This window comes from Trichechus manatus, unplaced genomic scaffold, assembly GCF_000243295.1.
Source record: "Trichechus manatus latirostris isolate Lorelei unplaced genomic scaffold, TriManLat1.0 scaffold00229, whole genome shotgun sequence".
Classification (NCBI taxonomy): Eukaryota; Metazoa; Chordata; class Mammalia; order Sirenia; family Trichechidae; genus Trichechus; species Trichechus manatus.
In genome coordinates, this window is record NW_004444165.1 from 329,325 (window position 1) to 352,541 (window position 23,217).

Sequence of the window (23,217 nt, forward strand, 5' to 3'; positions counted from 1 at the left end):
GAATCGGACAATTTTATGGTCTACTATGGGAGGAATGACAACTTGAAGAGGAATGGTGTTGCATTCATCATCAAAAACAACATTTCAACATCTATCCTGAAGTACAGTGCTGTCAGTGATAGGATAATATCCATATCCCTACAAGGAAGACCAGTTAATATGACTATTATTCAAATTTATACATCAACCACTAAGGCCAAAGATGAAGAAACTGAAGATTTTTACCAGCTTCTGCAGTCTGAAATTGATCCAACATGCAGTCAGGATGCATTGATAATTACTGGTGATTGGAATGTGAAAGTTGGAAGCAAAGGAGAAGGACCAGTAGTTGGAAAATACGGCCCTGGTGATAGAAACGATGCTGGAGATTGCATGATAGGATTTTGCAAGACCAATGACTTCTTCATTGCAAATACCTTTTTCGCCAACATAAACAGCGACTATACACATGGAACTCACTGGATGAAATACACAGGAACCAAATTGACTACATCTGTGGAAAGAGACCATGGAAAAGCCCAACATCATCAGTCAGAACAAGACCAGGGGCTGACTGTGGAACAGACCATCAATTTCTCCTATGCAAGTTCAAGTTGAAGCTGAAGAAGATTAGAACAAGTCTACAAGAGCCAAAATATGACCTTGAGTGTATCCCACCTGAATTTAGAGACCATCTCAAGAATAGATTTGATGCATTGAACACTAATGACCGAAGGCCAGACAAGTTTGGAACATTAAGGACATCATAGAGGAAGAAAGCAAGAAGTCATTAAAAAGACAGGAAAGAAAGACCAAAATGGATGTCAGAAGAGAATCTGAAACTTGCTTTTGAATGTTGAGCTGCTAAAGCAAAAGGAAAAAATGATGAAGTAAAAGAACTGAATAGAAGATTTCAAAGGACAGCTCGAGAAGACAAAGTAAAGTATTATAATGACGTGCAAAGAGCTGGAGATAGAAAACTAAAAGGGAAGAACACGCATGGCATTTCTCAACCTGAACTGAAGAAAAAATTCAAGCCTTGAGTTGGAATAGTGAAGGATTCTATGGGGGAAATATTAAACAACACAGGAAGCATCACAAGAAGATGTAAAGAATACACAGAGTGATTATACAAAAAAGAATAGGGTGATGTTCAACCATTTCAAGAGGTAGCATATGATCGGGAACCAATGGTACTGAGGGAAGAAGTCCAAGCTGCACTGAAGGCATTGGTGAAAAACAAGGCTCCAGGAATTGATGGAATATCAATTGAGAGGTTTCAACAAAGGAATGCAGCACTGGAAGTGCTCACTTGTCTGTGCCAAGAAATTTGGAAGACAGCTACCTGGCCAACCAACTGGAAGAGATCCATATTTATGCCTATTCCCAAGAAAGGTGATCTAACTGAATGCGGAAATTATCAAACAATATCATTAATATCACACGCAAGTAAAATTTTGCTGAAGATCATTCGAAAGTGGCTGCAGCAGTATATCGACAGGGAACTTCCAGAAATTCAGGCCAGATTCAGAAGAGGGCGTGGAACCAGGGATATCATTGCTGATGCCAGATGGATCCTGGATGAAAGCAGAGAATACCAGAAAGATGTTTACTTGTGTTTTATTGATTATGCAAAGACATTCGACTGTGTGGATCACAACAAATTATGGATAACATTGCAAAGAATGGGAATTTCAAAACTCTTAATTGTGCTCATGAGGAACCTGTACATAGATCAAGAGGCAGTCATCTGGAGAGAACAAGGGGATACTGCATGGTTTAAAGTCCGGCACAGTGTGCGTCAGGGTTGTATCCTTTCACCGTACCTATTCGTGTATGCTGAGCAAATAATCTGAGAAGCTGGACTCTGTGAAGAAGAACGGGGCATCAGGATTGGAGAAAGACTCATTAACAACCTGCCATATGCAGATGACACAACCTTGCTTGCTGAAAGTGAAGAGGACTTGAAGCACTTACCGATGAAGATCAAAGACCACAGCCTTCAGTATGGATTACACCTCAACATGAAAACAAAAATCCTCACGACTCGACCAATAAGTAACATCATGATAAACAGAGAAAAGATTGAAGTTGTCAAAGATTTCATTTCACTTGAATCCACAATCAACACTCATGGAAGCAGCAGTCAAGAAATCAGAAGACATTGCATTGGGCAAATCTGCCGCAAAAGACCGCTTCAAAGTGTTGAAAAGCAAAGATGTCACCTTGAAGACTAAGGTGTGCCTGACCCCCGCCATGGTATTTTCAATCGCATCATATGCATGTGAAAGCTGGACAGTGAATAAGGAAGATCAAAGAAGAATTGACGCCTTTGAATTGTGGTGTTGGCAAAGAATATTAACTATACCATGGACTGCCAAAAGAACAAACAAATCTGTCTTGGAAGTAGTACAACCGGAATGCTCCTTAGAAGCAAGGATGGTGAGACAACGTCTCACATACTTTGGACATGTTGTCAGGAGAGATCAGTCCCTGGAGAAGGACATTATGCTTGGTAAAGTACAGGGTCAGTGAAAAAGAGGAAGATCCTCAATGAGATGGATTGACACAGTGGCTGCAACTATGGGCTTAAGCACAACGATTGTGAGCATGGCACAGGACTGGGCAGTGTTTCGTTTTGTGGTAGATGGGGTCACTATGAGTGGGAAGCGCCCCACGGCACCTAACAACAACAGCCCCCCAAACTTCACCTCTTCCCTCACCCTGTGGGTGACTTTCATGATTTAAATGTTTTAAATTTTTATGTTTCATTTTCCTTGTTAGCCATGGGTGCAAGATTATACCCCCTCCAATTAGCTAGTGTTATTTACTACTGTCTTAGTTATCTAGTGCTGCTATAACAGAATACTGCATGTGAGTGGCTTAAACAAACAAATTTATTTTCTCACAGTTTAGGAGGCTAGAAGTTTGAATTCAGAGTGCCACCTCTAGGGGAAGGCTTTCTCTCTGTTTGCTCTGGAGAAACGTCCTTGTCCCTTCAGCTTTTGTTTCCTGGTTCCTTGGAAATTTCCATGTGTGGTGGCATAGGGGTTAAGAGCTATGGCTGCTAACCAAAAGATTGGCAGTTTGAATCCACAAGGCACTCCTTGGAAATCCTAGGGGGCAGTTCTGCTTTGTCCTGTGGGGTCACTATGAGTCGGAATTGACTCAACGGCAATGGTTTTGGTGTTTTTGGCATCTATTTTACCCTATCTCTGCTTGCTGGTTTGCTTGTTTAATCTGTTTTATATCTCAAAAGAGATTAATTTAAAATACACTCTACACTAATACTGTCCATTAACATAACAAAAAATCCATTCCCAAGTGGGATTACAACCACAGGCATGGAGGTTAAGTATTACAACACATTTTGGGGGGACAATTCAATGTGTAACAACTATCCTACCGGTTCTTTGGCCAATTAATTATTTTTCCCCATTAATTGGATTAGGAAAGTGAAAAAGAGACTAGAAGGAATTACACCAAAATAAAGACTGGGGAGGTGAGGAATGTTGTACACGTACAATTAGATTATAGGGTGATTTTTCTTTCCTCCCTTTTCTAAATTTATAAATGTGGTTATGTTATTTTTACAATGAAAAAATAATGTGTTTCTGGGCTAGTGATTGCTGACAGTCAATAAAACAAAACACAAAAAACACAAAAAAAGCCCCTATAGTTGCATATCCAAAAGTACATTTATAAGTGTCCTTGTAAAAATGGAGTAGGGAACTGTATTCACCCTTATTGTGTGGCTGCGGGTCAATTAACCCTTCTCTATGCTTCAGCTTCCTCACCTTCACAAAAATAATATTTATCTCATCTGGTGGTTTTGAATATTAAATGGAAAATAGGAGTATAAATGTTTGGCACATAGTAAGAGTTCAACAAATAATTTCCTGTCTTCCTTTGTCATGAATTTTTGTTACGTGAATAAGATTTGACCCAACCTTAAATATGGTAGTTTTCATTTCTGACTCGAAATGCCATCTACAGGGAGGTGTTGATCACTTTTCTACATGTCTGTGTGTTTTGACTCACTTTGATAAGAAATGGAAGTTAATATGCTTATAGCCAGAACATGACATTTTCCTAGAGATAAGTAGAGATATTATGTTCCAAAAAACTTTTGTGGACAAACTTAATTTATTCCTGCTGGGAGTTGATATTTCTGTCCCTAGGTTGAATCCTATTTTTGCTTAGCACAAAACATTAAATGAAAACTAAAAATATTATAGTGGGCAGATTAGGCATCCAACTTTTCAGTTAACTTAGGCAGATACACAGGTGTTTTTTACAAAAATAGTTAAATGAACAGTTAGATAAGTACAACTGATGCAACAATTTTTATTTTCATTATTATTATTATTATAGATGAGATGGTGGTCATGACACCCACAGTCTACTCAGTTTTCTAGAAAATGTCAACCTTATAGTAGCTGCTGAGGCTGCTTATATACAAGCAGACACCTCATGGAATTTGGTTCCTTGGTTTGGAGGTTTAGGGTCATGGTTTCATGGGAGATCTCAGTTAACTGGCCTAATAATGTGTTTAGTACTTCTGTTCTATCTCCTAGTTTGTTGCACAGTGCCTGGGGTCTTAAAAGCTTGCAAGTGACCATCCAAGGCACAACAGTTGGTCTGTTCACCTGGAGTAACAGAGGAAGAAGGAGTCAGGAAGAGGAGGAGGATATGAAATGTGTGGCTAATTGCCTCCATGAACAACTGCTTCCTTTGGCATAAGACCAGAAGAACTGGACGGTCCCCAGCTACCATTACCGAACATTTTCATCAAAGATTCTATAGAAGAATCCTGATCAAAAAGGGGTAAAATGTAGAACAGATTTAAAAATTTTCATGGACTCCAGACTTCCTGGAACCATGGAGGGTGGATGAACCCCTGAAACTATTGTCCTGAGGTAATCTTTAAACCTTAAACCAAAAATATCGCCTAAACTCTTCTTAAACTGAACAATAGTTTAGCTTACCTAGTAAAAAAGGTCTGCCTTGAGCATTATGCTCTTTTAAGAACTATCTGTATGTGACCGAATTGATAACAGCAACTCGAAAGATTAGGTAGGAACCTTAGAGGGTCAGTGAGTTTATGTTAATGAGGGAGGAACAACTCAGAAAAGGAAGGTGAGAATGGTTGCACAACTCAAAGAATAATGAAATCAGTGTCACTAGATAGTACATGTAGAAACTATGGAACTGGTGTATGTTTTGCTGTGTATATTCTCAACAACAGTAACAAAATATATAGAATTTAGAAAAAACAAAACAAATAAGTATTTCAAATTTTTGAGTCTGCTGTTTGGGTGCTTTGCCTACTGAAACTGCTCTCAAGAGTACACTCGGCATAAAACTTGTTCCAGGTGATTTAGGAAGATGGTTTGCTCTCTTCATTCTATTATGAAAATGACAAACTTTAAAATAGTATATGATTTTCTTAAGGCTACTTAAGATCCCTGTATAAGAGAAGAGGGTTTTGCATACTACCAGTTTTAATTTCATATTGGCTTTTGGAAACCTAATGGAGTTATAAATGAAGTAAGAGTGAGATATGTTGAATGCAGCACTATTCTGATTAATCAGGATACTTTTTATGTATTTTCTTATGGTCAACAAGAAACTTTTAAAATAATATAGAAAATTCCCAGTTTATAATTTACTCGAGGTTTCTGGAATAATGACCTAAAACTGTGTTGGAACAGTTGGATGTTGTATGTGTCTTTTTTGGTCATCTGCATTTTGTGTACAGTACAGCATCTGCAATGAACAATATAATTCACTTGAATCTCATAAAACATTTTGCCTATATAAAATCGCTACAAAAATAATGCCGTACCAGTTATTTATAGTGATTTATGTGGATTGTTGGCTAGAATGTGGATGTGTCATTAGCAGTCCATTTAAAATTATACAGAATGCTAAGGAATGAAATGCAGAACTCTTGACCTTGATGACATTAATTATCTTGAAAAATTACGACTATGATTCAGTATTCAGAATTACTAACGTAGTTAAAGAGCATGCATCTAGATTTTAAGCTAAAAAAAAAATCGAATATGCATTAATACAAAGATACAAAAAAGTCACAAATACAACCACCAGAACTGTTAACTTTTATTTGCTAATAGATATTTTAATAAACAGGCTTACTCCATCTGTAAGACCCTGATAATGCCTCTTATGAAATCATAGAAAAATAAAATACAATAATTAGTAATTTGTACTTTGTACAAAAATCTTATTATGTTGCTCAGCAGGTAGTTTTGCTAAACACCATATTTTTTTTAGCAAATAGATGACATATGCAATGCAATTCACCGTAAACAATCCCTCATGTTGAGAGCTGAGCATTCTATAACACTATTAACTTGTATGCATGCCAGCACATGAAAATTTACATGGAACATCATAATATTAGATTTTTGTAAGACAAAAACAATACTACCTTCAAGTAAATCTGGACAGCTTCACTGCTATAGTAAAGTAGGTAATAGGTAGGATTCCAGTTCAATTGTTAACACCCTTTTACTGTGTTTATCTCTCTACCATGTTGTGATTACAACAAGAAAAGAGAAACTAGGCTATGTAAGGAACCTGAGTGGAAGGCATATATTGGAAGCTCTAAATAGTGATGCAGTACCAAAGAGAAAAAATAATACAGTGCTGCACTTCCTTATTCTCCCAAACTGAGATCTTTCCCCCTCTTGCTAAAGTAGATGGGTACAGTGCCAAATCCATAATTAATGATAACTAGCTTATGTCAAGTTACAAAGAGATACTTTTTAAAAATCATATTCATATTTATAGGAAAGAAAATATTTTCAGCTCCAGTTTTTCATGAGTCAAATATAGCTCTATGAGGGATTAAATATCTCAGCCTAGACAGGTGTTATCTAGGTATTTTTATATAAATGTGCTCTTTAGTGTTAAATTAATAAACTTTAGGATTTGTGCTACAAAGATGTTTATGACTATTATTTTGAACACACTGCAACTGTAGATGTCGTCTACCATTTAAAATTTGACATGGCCATTTAAATATCTAAAGTGTTTAATCACATACATATTTATATGTACACATATGTCTTTATATTTTATGGCTATGCTAGAACAGCTGAAAAATGGAGAGCAATCTTATTCCATTATTCACAATCTAATTTCACAGCAAATCCAAAGAATAAATATGAATTTTTAAATCCCCACAATTGAATTACATAGTCTATCCTGAAATAAAGCACCAAGCACAATTAAAAGGATCACATTCTTTCTATAGGATAGCAAACAAAATGACCGTATTGCCCACAGGTTCCTTCTAAATGATAGATGGTATTGATGTTTTTCTTATGAAAACAAAACATAACAAAATAATTGTTTTACTAAACAATTAGAGCCTGTTTGTCTTTTTTTTTTTAACTCAGATGGGGGCTTGAAATTTTCCAAAATAGTGTTTTGAGAAAACTGACAGCTTGAGTATACAATACACCCCTCAGGATTAAGCTAATTTTAATTTTCATATGCTTTGAATGATAACAAAATAGCTACAAAATGTTTCCACCTTTTTTCCCCTGTAACAGGCAAAAATTAAGTATAAAAAGAAAACATGAGAAATATTTGTGGCAGTGAGAAATCCTCACTTAATCTCTACATTATGGAAAAGAAGACTTTTGTCAATCCTTGGAAAGCACAAAATTCAATGTCAGGTCTTCCAAATAATATGGCTCAAAAATATTTAGTAACAATGCCTTTAAAACATTTTATACAAGTTTTTTTCTCTATCACTTATTATACTCACATAAATACCTATTGAATATATATATTCACTTTCTCACTCTCCAGCTATTTACAGTCTCTCTCTTCCAATCTATATTCCCTCCCCACTCCCCCATATTGCCTTTTATCTCGTTCTTGGTAAAATAAAACTACTTACACAGTAACACCTGTACGTTTCTACTGCAAATCTACCCACCTATCTGCATATTACATACTGCCTTCTTTCCTACTGGAGTTCTGTGGCGTTCTGTGTCCCTTCTTCTATCAATAATTAACCTCTCTACTTATGCTCTGTATCCTAACACCTCTACCGACCTTTCAAGACCTTTGCTACTATAATTATCTTCTCTTGTGCATAATCAGTTTTCCCTTCTCTACCAGATCATTCTCATAAGTATATAAATATGCACTAGTAGCCTTCATCTAAAGAAAAAGAAAAACCCTCTTGACCTCGCATCTCCCTCCAGCTACTGCCCTATTACTCCTGCTGCCTGCACAATAAAATGTCTTCAAAGATTTGTTTATAGATACTGATTCCATCTTCTTTCCTTACATATCTTCTTAATCCACTTAAATCAGGCTTTGACTTCATAAATTATTACTTCATAAAGACTAACTTTTTCAAGGCTGTCAATAACTTCCACGTTGCCAAATCCAATTCTCATATCTTTATTCTAACCTTGACTTCTTAGAAGCATTTAATTGACCAACTGCTTCTCTTTTTTTCTCTACCCTACCTTACACTCCTCAGTTTCCTCTGTAGGCTTCTAATGTTCTCCTTGACTTCTAAATGTTGGATATGCCCTGCAGCTCAATCTTAAACCTACTTCTCTCTCCATAGCTTTCTTCTAGGTGATTTCAAAACTTTAATTACAATGTACATACAGATGACTCCTAAATCTTGATTTCCAGCCGTGATAGCTGCTTGGAACTCTCGCATGCAACAATCTACTTGATATCTCCATTTGAATATCTAACAGACATCTCAGACATTACATGGCTAAAAACAAACTCTGGCTTTTTCCTCTAAAGTTGCTTTTCCTCCTCCACCATTGACTCAGTTGCTCATTCTCCAAATGTAGATATTTTCCTTCATTTTTCTTTTCATTGCTCATATCCATCCATTAGCAAGCCCTGTCTTCATTTTCCAAAATCCTTTCACTTCTCTCCATCTTCACAACTTCCACCCTAATGAAAACCACCATTTTATTTGAACTACAGCAGTAGCCTTATAAATGTTCTCTTATCTCGTCTCTGTCTTGCCTCTTTTCTCCTCACCCACTGCATTCCCAGCACACTGGTCTCTCTCTCCTCAAATACTCTAAACTCCCATATGTTAACTGTTCACTCTGCCCGGAATCTCTTCCTCCAGATCATCTCATGTCTGCCTCCTCCTTTTTTCAGATCTCAGTTTAAGTGTCAAGTCCTCAGAGAAGATTTCCCTTAATTTAAAGAAGCCACCGTCATGCTGTGTAACATTATTAATTCAATTATCAGCATGATGCTTATCATTATTTCTTTATTGTGTGTCTTTACCACTAGAAGGTCAATTCATGAAACAGGGCCTTTGCTTATCTTGATCACCCTGTATCCTCAGTGTTTAGAATAGGACACCAGTACATGGTAGTTTTCAATAAACATTAGTTGAATGGATGAATGTACTTACGAATAAGTGTATATTTAAAATAAATCAGTATATGTATACCGATTTTAAAGTTTAGGAATTATACATTTTTGAACCAGCAAACAGACATGACTTCCCTTGTTGTTGTTATATTTGTTTCCCAAAGTGTAAAGAGGATAAATGAGGCATTGACTGGACAAATAATGTTTTTTGTTTGTTTGTTTTTAATTAAACTAGGATACCTAACTACTGTATTTAATGGTAGAGTACTCAACGTTGTAAGGCGGAAAGAGGGAGTGTTTTGCTTTTTCAGAGGGATTTTGGGGATTCTGAAGAAAATAAATATGTAAAAATATGTTTTGATCCTTTGATTAGATTTCTTTCTAATTTTATATACCAACATATATTTTAACAAATAATTGTGAACTTACTTAAGTAGAGATTCCGATTCTCAAAATGCATTTCAGTTTCAAAATTACCAGTAAGAGTAACATAATATAATCTTCACTTACTCTTTTCTAATAGTATTTTTATTTTTTTTAAATGAGGTAATAGTTTTAACATAAACTTCTGTTTGTATTACCTTTTTATCTTTTCCTCAATATTAGTGGAACTTGTCCTGTTACCATGTTCTGCGTTCATGCTCTGCCTTTGATTTTTCAAAAATGAGGTTATTAGAGCAGGTGTAACATAACTAACATTTTAGGCTGTTAATTAACAATCATTTCTCAAAACTCAAAATCAAGCTGTCAAAGTTTGCACTGCATACAATGTTAAAGCTAACTATAGTTTATGAAAAGTTTTCAAAAGGCATTTACATCCTGCAGATATTAAAATTTTCAATGACACAACCTAAGTTGGAGTGTGATTAATAAAATGAGTGATAATGTATCAGAAATCAAGCACATATAATAATATTTACAATCAAGTGTTACTCATAGTCATAGTTGTTGGTATTGCTTAGGTCTTACGCCCCAGCAAACAAAACAAGTGAACGAACAAAAAATTCCATTTCACATTTTCACTTTTTTTTCCTCTTGGAGGTCTAAAAAGCCTAAAATTATATCCAAGCTCCATATCTGTAAAAAGAAAATGATATTTTTGCATAGTTTAAATATACTTTTCTTTGACTCCATATATATGACATGTAAAAAAAGAGATTACATTAAAGCAAATTCAAAACTCCAATGAGAAATACTTATACACATTAAACCTTATTTTCTATGTAGTGCAGAAATTTTGAAAAGCCTCAATCATTGTTTATTATAATATTGTCCATGAAATTCCATATTATTTTAATGATACTTCTGAGGATATTGCAATAATATCTCTAATAATAAAATACCAATGAGTTTTAAACAAGTTAGGTATAACAGTGCTCACATGAATTGCATTGACAGAAAAAATATCTTGTTCAGTTACAAGTTTGTAAGCAAATGAGTCACCACTGATTTTGTCATAGAGCTTCTAAAGACTACAATTTTTAGATTTGTTTTAAAACAAAAATAATAGGTGACAATAAATAAAGCATGTGCAGTTAAAAAACACTATCACAATTTTAATAATGATATTATTGGGTAGATAAGCATTCTAAAAAGGAAAAAATACTACTTTGTGTGAAAAATGAGCTAATAGAATTATTTATATTCTGGTTTCTTGATGATTAAGTGAGTGAATATGTGTTTAAGTGAAAATTTAACAAAACAATTTCTATGTAAATGCATACATTTCGTTTAATTAATTATTAAATGTAGAGCAGAGACTTTATCATAAAAGCAAAGGAAGACATTTTAAATTAGGTAAAAATCTTGAAAGAGTATTGTCTACTCATCTTTATGATTTAATATTGTTCACTCCATCTATCATGATTTCAAAAAGTTAAATGGTATCAAACTTTTCTAGAACAGAGGAAAATTAAGACTTTTTTTAAAGAAGGATGATAGATAAATGTAGAAAAACTTGTATAGAAATGCTCACATCAATATTACTTCTCCTGTAAGCTCATATTTAACTGATGAAAACAAAGACAGCTATCTTCAAAGTTACTGATGGCTAAGATCTCCAGATACTTTTGCTCAGCAAACTCTTATTCCGTCTGTTTTCTAAAAAATAACTTAAAATTTGAATTAAGTGCATGAAAAATGAAGATTCTTTGCCCTTGGAGTTTTCTTTATGATAATATATTATTTAAGGATAAAGATAGTTCTCCCTTAAATGAAGAAAAATGAAATGGAGACTCTGGTGTTAACTAGATAAACAAAAAAATCCAAACCTGTTGCCATCAAGTTGATTCTGACTCATAATGACCCTATAGGACAGACCCCATAGGGTTTCCAAAGAGCAGCTGGTGGATTTGAACTGCTGACTGCTGGGTTAGCAGCCAAACTCTTAACCACTATGCCACCAGCATTTCCATTAACTAGATAGGAATCTTGAAATAGGGTTCTCTTCCTTTTATTATTTTGCATACACTCTAAAGCCGTGTCTCAGTTGTTCTGTTTTACTATTTGAGTTGATAACGTATTATCTTAAACAAAAGTGAGTTTATTATGACAAATTAAAGACAACCAGAGGTTACAAATAATGGAGAAATATGGATAAGGATGGAGTTTTACTTGAGAAAAGATCTTCACTAATTCTAATACTTTTCTTATTTATAACTCCACCTACAACTATATTATTAATTTGTACTTTATTTTCTAAAGAAAAGCAGAAACCACATCTTCATATTACATTTAAGACAATCTTTCATCCTCATCCGTCAGGTAATTTTTCTTTAATGTCTTTGTCATTGTTAAGGATGAATTAGGTATGTCTAGGGTAGTGGAATTCTTGGAGATTTTCTCTGTTAATGAAACAAAATAAAAGTTCTCTTAATGATGTAGAGATTTTTACCAAGATTAGCCAGTATAGAAATTCAAGCAAGGACCTTCCTTTGCTTTGTTTTATTTAGAAAGAAATCTTATCACTGGGAAAGTGCAAATACAATAAAATGGAGGTGACCTTGCCTCATTAAGAGATACACAAAACTGTATATTTGCCAGATTCCTTTTTTTTAAAAGGGAAGTATATTCACTTAGTAGTGCTTTGCCACCCTTAGCAATAGAAAAGTTTTCTTTTAAGTTTTCATTTCATTTTTAAATACAGTGATTTTGAATTAACTCTGATAAGCTAAAAGTAAACTATTTCAAATCTATCCTAAAATCTCAAAACAAACAAAACTCTTTTGATTTAAGAGCAAAGAACTCAAGCTTTTCATTTAAGTTGTATTCTTTTTATACATTTTATATAAATCCATCATTTATTTAAATGTAATTCTTAGTCAGAAGAAAGATGATTAGTTAAAACTAGATTTTGATAATCTATATCTTCTTCTGGATCTTTTTTTTCCCAGAAGACATACATATTAGGTCACATCCCTTTATAACATTAAAAAAATGTAGTTTTTATCCTAGGAAATATTTGAAACACCTGCCTAATACTTGGCTTTTTAAGAAAATAGTAAAAAAAAAAAAAAAAAAAAAAATTAGGGCATTTAACTCTTTGCAATATAATATTTTTCTTTATTTCACTTAGTAATGTGTTAGATTGAGTCATGATTAATCATCTCTTTCCCTTGTTAAATGAATTGAGTTTGAAAGGATTTTATGCAACAATTGCAGGTTCATACTTACTCTATTTACTGGGAACAGGGAATTGACCTGGGCAAGTGACTACTCCAGAAGTGTTTTTAAACAAAGGCAGTTGTTTTCTATTTGGAAGCACCTTTGAGGTAGTGAGTCCAGAAATGAACTGAAAAGCTTGCCACTGGACAATAACAGTCTGTGACTCATGAGAAGGATTGAGAGACTGTCTTAGAGGACCCAACAAGCATGTTCTCTTCTGCCAGAGGAAATATGAGGTATTTGGGAAGAAACCTATGAAAATCTGAGGTACAAGATTTTTTTTCTTCCCTGTAGGGAATTGCAAATCCAATTTGCATTGCACAAGTGTCTAGTTATTTATTTTTTTGTTCTTTGGAAACAGCCAACCCCTAGTGACATGGCAACCACAGCAAACAGCAAATAGGCTCTCACCTCAAAATTTTAAGCTTGAGAGGTACATGAAAGGAAGGGAAGTAAAGTCTCAAACTTATTTTTTCCTTAAACAATTTTAAGTGTAGAGGAAGTGCCCCATAGATGTTTGTTAAACTGAACTGAATTAAGCTTATACTGTCTTTACTCAACATTACAAAGATTGAAAAATTATTGAAAATGTTGACCATAAAGACAAAAAATTAGTTGATTTGAGTCCCTGAAGTCCCGATGGAAGAATACTATCAATTCATCCAGTGTACTCCTCTACCTATGGAGTCTGCATATAGAAAGAATTACAGTATTTTTCGATTAAGCATGAAGTACTATGAGTTTGTTATATTTACTTCATGGAATTTGAACTTGGAAAGGTTAAGGTGATCATGCTAAAAGAAGTGATGCATCTGCTTCTAATCTCTTTGTTATATACAGACACAGACACCAACTGCGAGCTTCTAATCTGTTTTTGAATCTTAAAATATTAATGTCCTTTAAATTAATAATAAACTTCCTCAGCTAAAGCTAAAGAAAAAGATAATCATCATCCATTTCAAAATTAACTTCCAAAGTACTTAATTTTCAGTTAAAGAAAAACCTATACCCTCTGTAAGTATAAATGTTCCCACTTATGTGAAGGGACCCATAATATTAAAGTATAACTTTTGCAACCTACCTTTCTTCCCTCCACCTTCAGCCTCTTCTAAGGAGATATATAAGATCTTTTAAGGAGATTTACTGTGCTACCTTTGCTGTGCTGATAGGGATGAAGAGTGGAGTGGTAGAAGCTGAGAAAGGATAAGAGGTAGGATGGGGCAATAAGAGAGAAGGATAGAGGGGGCTGAGGAAGGAAGTTTTAGAAATTTTAATCAAGGAATAGAAAAAAGAAACGTCGTATAGGTGGGAATTTTGAGATGAGAGATTTATCTGATTATCTTAACCCAAAAAACCAAACCCATAGCCATTGAGTCATTTCTGACTCACAGCAGCCCTATAGGATAGAGTAGAACTGCCACATAGGGTTTCCAAAGCTGTAATGTTTACAGAAGCAGACTGCCACATCTTTCTCCCACAGAGTGGCTGGTAGGTTGGACTCATCAACCTTTCAGTTAGCAGCCAAGGGCTTATAGCCACTGGGCACCAGGGCTCCTTTTACAGAGCAGAAATTTGGGAGGGAAAGAAGTCTAAATGGATTTTTAGGAAACATGCTTGGGTGATATGTAATCTTAACGACCTCTTCAGAAGACCTTCTGTAAAGACATTGCTTTTCAAGGATAGGATCTGGATTTGTTTTCCCTTCAAGGGCTGAGATAGACATTAAAGCTGTAGCTGGGAGGCTGTTTTATTCAGGCTATTTAGTTGGATAGACTTTAAAGAGTAATACACAGTGAAATAAGATAAATCTTTTTGATTACAACATTCATATTTATTTACCAAAAGTTTGGTAATTCTTGATTGTTGTTAAGCCAAGAGTTTTGCAATTTCTCATCGCTATTTAAACATGTTTTTTAGTTCAACAACTTGCATACCTCATCTCTCTCCTTGATGGTGCATTGTTTTAACACTTTTTCCCCAAATATGCTTGATATGATGAGACAGTGAGTTGTCTATAGACTGGAAATTGACTATTCAGAAAAGAAAATGAAAATGGTTTTCCTCAACTGTCTGATTTTCAAAATACAGAAAATCCTCAATAGTATAGATTAGGAAGTTTAAAATAAAGCAGGGACATGAATGTATATGCATATTTTAGTTATCAAAGATTATTTCGGAAGGCTTGTGATTTATGGAGGTTGTTCATTTTCTTTCTATAATTAAGTTCTATGCTTATGCATATTAAACAGTTTTGATTACTGAATTATGTGCACCAATAAATCTTAAAATGTTTCACGTTAGATTTCCAAGTGAGTTTGGCAATTTAACTGTTAATATCACAGGGTCTGTGACTGGTAGGCAGGAAAGAAATAGATATCCTTATTTTTTAATGTATCTGTTTAATTTCGCACACATAATTCAATCTTGCTTTGACTATGATGAGGTTCAAAATTACACTTAAAATTATCATGCTTACAGTTCTGAAAAATAGAAATGTAGTTTTAAAGGAATTTTAAAGAGAACATGTAGGTGAGAGACAAAGTGAAATGCAGTTTTATAGTTCTAGAGAAAGATGTTAGGGGAAAAAAGAGGTAAAAATTAATAAGCTCTAGAATAAGATCGTTAGAACTTCTTAAGAAAAAAAAATCTTAACAGAGAACTTTAATTTTGCAATTACTAAATGCCCATCCCATAGAATTTTAAATACTTTAATAGAAATTTATTTCATTAAGGTACACAGAAGTTGCTGACAGAGTTCTATGGAAGACCATAATTATTCTATTTCTTATTTTCTAAATACCTTTTTTTGTTGTATTATAAAAATATATATGGTTAATAAATTTAATCTGTTTTACATCTGTTTCTATTTAATATACATTTGAAGACAGACACATATGGAAATTCTATATTTCCTCTAAATGGATCCAGATTTGTGTAAATGTATCAAGCAAACAGCAGATAGTCTATGAGTGATGCATAGCCATGCAGGTGATGGCTGGAAAATGTTGCTAGCTATTTCTGACACACTTACTTAAAAAGTGATGAATTTCCCACTTTTCTCTTTTTTAGTATACTTTAATGAATACTTGTAAAGACTCTCTTCCTTCTAGCTCTATACTTTTTCTTTTTTTAAGTGAGAAAAATTTATCTGTGGCAAGCAAAACCAGAAGATAAATCAGCAAATGAAAACAATCGGAATGGTCTAGTCTAATAGGGCAATCAACAAAATCCTAAAATAAGGAAAAAGAGAAAGTAAGCCTCCTTTAATAATGAGAACACAGTTATCACCAAAATATATAATTTAGGTAGGAATTTGGGAATGTGGGTAGTGCACTAGTATCTCTTAGATCAAATAAAAACAAATTTATTAAATCAGCATCTTTAGACAGCCTGCTCTGTGCTTTTTTCCCCTCTTAAGGAATTCTCTCTACTCTTCTACCTAGCACAGCAGTCTTCTTTTTTTTTTTTTCAGTTTTGCAGGGAGCATTGGATTTTATAATTGAGTTAGTCCACAAGATAGCAGTATTTTGATAAGCTGACTCGGCTTAATTCACTGAAAAATAAATTTTCCTTTATTTTTGTAGTCTCTGAAAAGCAGAAGATTATGACAACAACACGTCAGCTATACTCACATTTTTATGTTACTGTATTATGGACCCAGGCTGACACAAAATTTCTATATGCTCATGTGTAAGATCTGTTTTCTTTGGAGTATGCAATGGCATACTCGTCTCTTGGAAGGTTTGGAAAACAGCTCAGCGTGTTCATGCAACTTATTATTATTATTTTTAATAAAACATAAAAATTCTTAAACTTGCAGATTGCACCAATATCAGACAAACTAGCTAGATGTTTATTTTCTTGCTCCCCTGTATAACAATCACAAAATTCTGTTTAATTAATTAATCTTTTTACATTAGATCTAAGGCTATAATCTTTGATTTTTATTCAAAGTAATTCTACTGAGAACACTTAATTTTCTCAGTGTCTTGATAATTGCTTTTGCAAACTTGTAAAGATGAACCAAAGGAGCAGTCATGGGTTTATTGCATGCTTCACTCTTTGGAAACCATTATAGCATTGGACTCACTCTTAACCTTTCCGGGGGTGATCTTCATAAGGTAGTAGAGAAATAGACTATAGTTAATAGAAATTAGAGGTGAAAAGCCTCTAAACTACCATCTACTGTGAAATATTTAGGAAACTCTCAAGTTAATTAAAAAAAAAAAAGACAAACCCAGCCTTAGAAGATTTAAAAGCACAGTACTTTTGTCCCTTTCCCTCCCTGATAACCCTCTTCTCCCCATAGTCACACATGACAAGGATTCACTACATGAAATCATTGGTCATTTCTGCAAATAATCCCAACAACATCAGGTACGAACAATTAAACTATTAGAAAATAAAGCAACAATACAACCCATAGAGTTGAATATAATTATCTAAAAATAAATATGTCAGTTTGGAAGCTGCTTGATCACTAAACATGAAAGAAAAGTAATTGACTTCTTTTTCATCTACCATCAAACTCTAAATACGTCATTAAGGAAGACACGCCTGGGCAAATTCCTTTTGGGTAAATCAGCGCACACTTCCCGAATACAAAGTTACACATCCATGCTGAGTTATTTACCACCACGTAGCAACAATCTGCAGTGAGCCTCGGTTTTATTTGCAGGTAATTGTGAGAGGAGCTATGTAGTATGATTTTAAAATCCAGGTTGGAAGAAAAACCTAAGGTGTGTACCCATAGTCTGAACAGGAGACTGTAGTTTATGAAGTGATGTTCGGAGAATCAGAAGAGAGCATAGTGTAGAGGGTATCTTTCATTTTAGAAATGCTGAGGCACAAAACACAGGTGCTTGTAGTACTTTCAAACATGAAATCCTTTCTCCTGTATGTGCATCATGTGTAAACGTAAAGTCTGTATACTGCTGACTATTCGCCTCTGGTGTCCAATGAGTATGACTCCAATTCTTCTAATGTCACTGAGAGAGTGAGAGACAGAGAAAGTGAATATAAATATCACAAAATTAGATTGGTAAGTATGAGAGAGAAAAAAATGAACATTTAGGTCTTGTAAATATGCACCATGTCAGATTTGCATTAAGAATTTTCCAAAAAGAGTACAGCTGGTAAAATGAGAGTTTAAGCAGAGATATAAATGAAAAGCAAGCATTTGTTCATTTTCCTTCTCCCAGGTGCCAAAGAATACATCAAGTTAATCTCAAATTTTAAGGGTATAAGGAAAAATTTCAAATTCAAGTATCTATGTAATGCTCAGAAATTTCATAGGCCTAAAGATTACATAATTTAGGTAATTATATAAATTTGCAACAGTATTAACAAAACGGTGAGCATGTAAGGTGGGAAGTATAATGTGTACTCCTTTTGAGTCCTCATGGTCTTTCAATAACCTGAAAAAAAACTGCCATTGTATTATGTCGAACAATATGAAATTGCCATTGCTTAAAATAATGGCAATTTCATACGGCTGAATCTAATAGTTTTAGTATCTGATCTTTTAAATTTATGTTCAGCATTTTATTATACTCAGGCAAAGGAGAATCTTTGAAACAGTGGAAAAATGCCCAGCCATTATAATGTGCAAAGGACCTCTGAAATGACATGGTAATGTATTAATTTGACGAAGGTAATAGTAATGGACTATGCAATGTTGATATACGTGAGTTGTTAATAATTTGTCCAGGTAAAACTATGTTAATGTAAAGTCTATGATGTGAATGAGAGTAAGTTCAGAAAGCAATTAAAAATATTTTAAAAGGCTGTTTGAATTAAATATATTTTTTCAAAGAATAATAGTTAAAAGTAGAATATCCATCCAACTTCCACTAAAACAATAGTCTGAAACAGTGAGAAAAGACATGGAACGGCCATGCCAGCCTTAAGAAAGGTAGATTAACCATGGTGTTCCTGATACTGCATTTGAATTCATAATCACCTGAGTAGAGCATCTAAATACAGTAACAACCCTAGTACCACTTACTCAATGCCCATTCTTGAAATCAAGTCAAAATTCGTAAGCCCTGCTGCCATGAAGTTATTCTTATATTGCCCCATCTTTATAGAATCCAGCCAGTCACCAACTGTGACAAACAAAGGATATTCAGGAACTTCACCAGGAGACTCTGGCATTCTACAAGGAAAACAAAAAAAAGCAGACCATTTGAGTCAGATAAACAAGAATTACTCAATTTCCTTTAACAATATTCTTACATCTAATGTTTTTTATCTTGCATTAAAAACAATCTCGAATTTTCCATCTTACTGTGAAATGTTTGTCAATTTCTTTAGTCTTTTTCTGCTCTTTGTCACTACACACTTGATAGATCTTGACAAAACTCACATCTTGCTAACTTCTTCCTACTTTTTTTCTCCTGTATGCAATTGTGTTTTCAAACTTGAGGAACAGCCTATTCCCACACTGACTTGGAAAGTCACTAGCCACAGGCTGCTCACTCCCACTCTTTCTGATAATGCCAGTGAATCCATGCTCTTCTGCCTCTTCCTCATTTGCTATGATAGTTCCTCTTCCTTTTTATGGTGAATTCATTGATGAAGCCTTCATTTGTTTGTTCTCAAACATTCAACATGCATTATTATCTATTAAAAAGTAGTTTATACTTACATAGAGTTCAGTTGCATGAAAAATATTTACATATGTCAAAACATATAGAGTACGTAGCCAGATCACAGATATTAATAAGGCACAAAACAAAGCAAAATCAATGTGAGTTTAGGTTAAGAAGAAAAAGGAATCCAGCATTTGTTGTTGTTGGGTGGCATGGAGTCGATTTCAACTAAAAGTGACCTATGTGACAGAGTAGAATTGCCCCATAGGGTTTTCTTGGCTGTAATCTTTACAGAAGCTGATCTCCAGGTCTTTCTACCGTGGAGCCACTGGGTGGGTTCAAACCGCCAACCTTTCGGTTAGCAGCCAAGCACTTAACTGTTTGTGCCAGCAGGACTCTTATCTATCATCGGTGGATCTGTATTTTTGTGTTTAAGATCTGGTTCAAAGGGACTCCAACTGGGGAGACGTTTGTAGTTCTAACCTAAAAATAATATAAAAGTATGATTTTGGAAAGTGTAGGGGATGTGTGTGTGTGTGTGTGTGTGTGTGTGCGTGTATACATACATTTATATGTATGAATATAACAGCTAAAGTCATGCAGGGAGAATAAAAATGGTATTAACCTTAGGAATTATAGTAAAAATAACTCAGAATTGTGTATTTAATACATGCTGGCAATTAACTGTATTATTCTCCTTACAGTAATTAACAATTAATGAAAATTAATATTAAAAATATTTTGTATGTTTTTAAAAAGTACTTGGTATTAAAGTGCTTTTATGGTAACAGGTATGTTATCATCCTTCTAGGGTAATAAATATATCATTTAAAAAATTCTTATATTTAAGAGTTTATATCAACTAGTAAAACAGTAACAATCTTTTTGTTTTTAAAATACTTGGTGTTTGAGTCAAATTAGCTTTATTTAAGTAATGAAAACCTTTCCTAATAGAAATGAATCACTGACTTATTTTTATTAGAATATTGAGGGTTAATCCAACTGTCATTTCCTTTGCTTTTCATTTTTTATAAAGTTAAAGAATGAAAGAATGCATAGAGACAACTAGTGCCATGGTTTTTGACATTCATATTTGGAAAGTTTCTTTGTAATGTTTTTACCATTCATATTTGAACTATCTCAGCCTTATACTAGAAACTGATAACATAAGAACACACATGATTAAACCATATGAAATAAAAATTCCTCCACTGTGAAGCAAAAAGCATATACATGCTATATACTCTGGGATGGTTCTGCTAAAAATACATGGGAGTGAAGTTGAATTACTTCCTTGGGAAAAATGCATACGAAAGAAGAATTTGTTTTTAAAGAGTATGGTAAAACTCCCTGATGTCAGGAACGATATCTGTTCATTATGAATCAGCCATCATGTCAGGACCAAACTTTTATGTAGACAATTTTATATTTAACTCTAAATCATCACTAATTTAATGAATTCCTGTAATGCACTCAGCATTGTGCTAAGGTCTACAGAAAATAGAAAGATGTGTACATAAGGTGAGAATTAAAATTTCTAACAATAAAAATTAACCTTAAAAATCCTGTAAATTACCCTTAAATCACCAGGGCCCGGATCTTTAGGAGCACAAAAGCCAGGGCTGTTGTGCATGGCCACACAGGTTGTACACTGTAGACCCCATACGATTCAGAAAATTCTGAAAGGTGCCCTTTGAATTGTTCAGTACAGACCCCCTACTAAAAGCCTAGAATTCATTTCTTTTGTTATCCTTTGATTGTCAAGCTGACCTCCCTTTTTCTAAACGGAGGTCTAGTTGACGGTGGGGTGGGCTGAAGAGGGATAATAGGAAGAAATACAAAGTTTTGCTCTTTATATATAACTGGAATTTGCATAAGTTAAATGCGTGAATCTTGTGACTATACTATACCTCATACTAAGTCTGGTTACCTTTAACAGTGACTTGTGACCTTTTTACCACTACTCAATTCTATTACCACATTTCCTATTTTAGAGGCTGTTAAGCCACATTCTTTTCTCCTATACTACAAATGCAATTCTATTTGATTGTGGGTTGTTTCATTCTAACTAATCTCAGAATGATTCCTGATCTGACCTGAAACAAAGATAAGTCATATCCATTAGTAGAAAAGCTATCATAGCATCTACCAACAAATACTTAAATTGTAGCTATACTTTCTCAGTGTTTCCTAGAGGTTTTCATGTTAATAAGTATTAGCAAATAAAGAAAAACTCACATATAAAATACATAATAGTAAAGATCTCTGTGGCAAAGAGTTAAATAGGTTTTTTAGTTGCAGCATTTCTCAGAGCCTTCTCTACTCTAATATGATTATGACTAAGAGGATTCAGAATAGCTCCCGCATTATTTTCATAAATTATTTGACCAATTTCTACAGAATAAACAATTTGGGAAATGCTGCTTCATTGACTAAGTTTAAATATCAAAATGACTAGAGTACCCTTGTTCTTATTAACATAAATAAAGCCACACACGTTAGAAAACTGAGAGAATGTGTGGCTCTCGTACCTTTTAATTACTTGTCAAAGAAGTTTATTGACGTTGAATGAAATTAGAAGAATGTCTTTAAGCGACTTCCCTTCCAATTCCTATGCCATTCTTGATGTACCCATGTAGTAAGATGACTTCTACTTCTCTCTCCCGAGATAACGCTAGAATAACTCTTGAGCTTTCACAATTTCATGTAATTGGTAAGTGGAAATGTAATTTGCTAATTTTATGTCCTTAGTATAAAAAGGTCATGGAAGGACACTTTGTATACTAAATGACCTATTTCCCTGTTGAAAAGCATACACCATTTGCTCCAAAATGTTACAATACCATAATTCCCTTTCTCTCCACACATCTTTAGTAACCTAGTTACTCTCTGGCCTCTATACAACTGCACTGGCAGTTGATTTAGTAAGGTCAGGGTCCCCTCATTATTCACAGCCACCGTGCGATAACTTTTCTTTCACTTTATCTCATAATGAAGTTGAAAAGTGCTGCTATTTTCTGGTTTCAAGGGTTGGGTACCATCACCCTCACATGAATTCTCTGGAAAATTACCTAATAAACAATAAATGCCCGTTCTTAACAAATACATACAATGATAAATTTAGCCTGCTATTTGCTGAGCACGTAGAAATTTCTGCTAGTTGGTGATTTGTGGCTGCTGCCCACCAGAGAAATATCTTTACAGCAATACCTGCAGCTCATACTGAAAAAAGCACATACTGTTGTGAAACGGGTTAAGGGTCTACTCTTTTCCTTAGAAAAATGAGGAGGGAATAGAATTTAGAAAATTCCAGGTATGAATTACTGTTAATTTAGGTTAGGGAAAGGGCTGGAGTATACATATAATAGGTAATGCTACATTTAAGGTGTAATAAATATACATTCAAAATACATTTGAATATGTAAAAATAAACAGCAGTGACAGAGCCAAGAAATTTTTATTCTAATGAGTCCTTTGAACTCACAACAGTACTGTTCTTTTAATTTAGAAGGTTCTTAAATAAGTTATCAATAGGTGTCATCTCTGTCATTGAAAATGAAGGTTTCAATCTTCC

General features: G+C 34.2%; 1 protein-coding gene across 1 annotated transcript in view; it reads right to left on the reverse strand.

The window, feature by feature from the left end:
• Nucleotides 1-17,575: 17,575 nt before the first annotated feature.
• EPHA6 (EPH receptor A6) overlaps nt 17,576-23,217 on the reverse strand; it is a 1,147,205-nt gene continuing 1,141,563 nt past the window's right edge. Inside the window, 2 exon segments of the mRNA XM_004389015.3 lie at nt 17,576-18,038; nt 19,058-19,207. Coding sequence (XP_004389072.1) covers nt 17,924-18,038; nt 19,058-19,207 — 265 coding nt within the window. The 3' untranslated portion in view covers nt 17,576-17,923.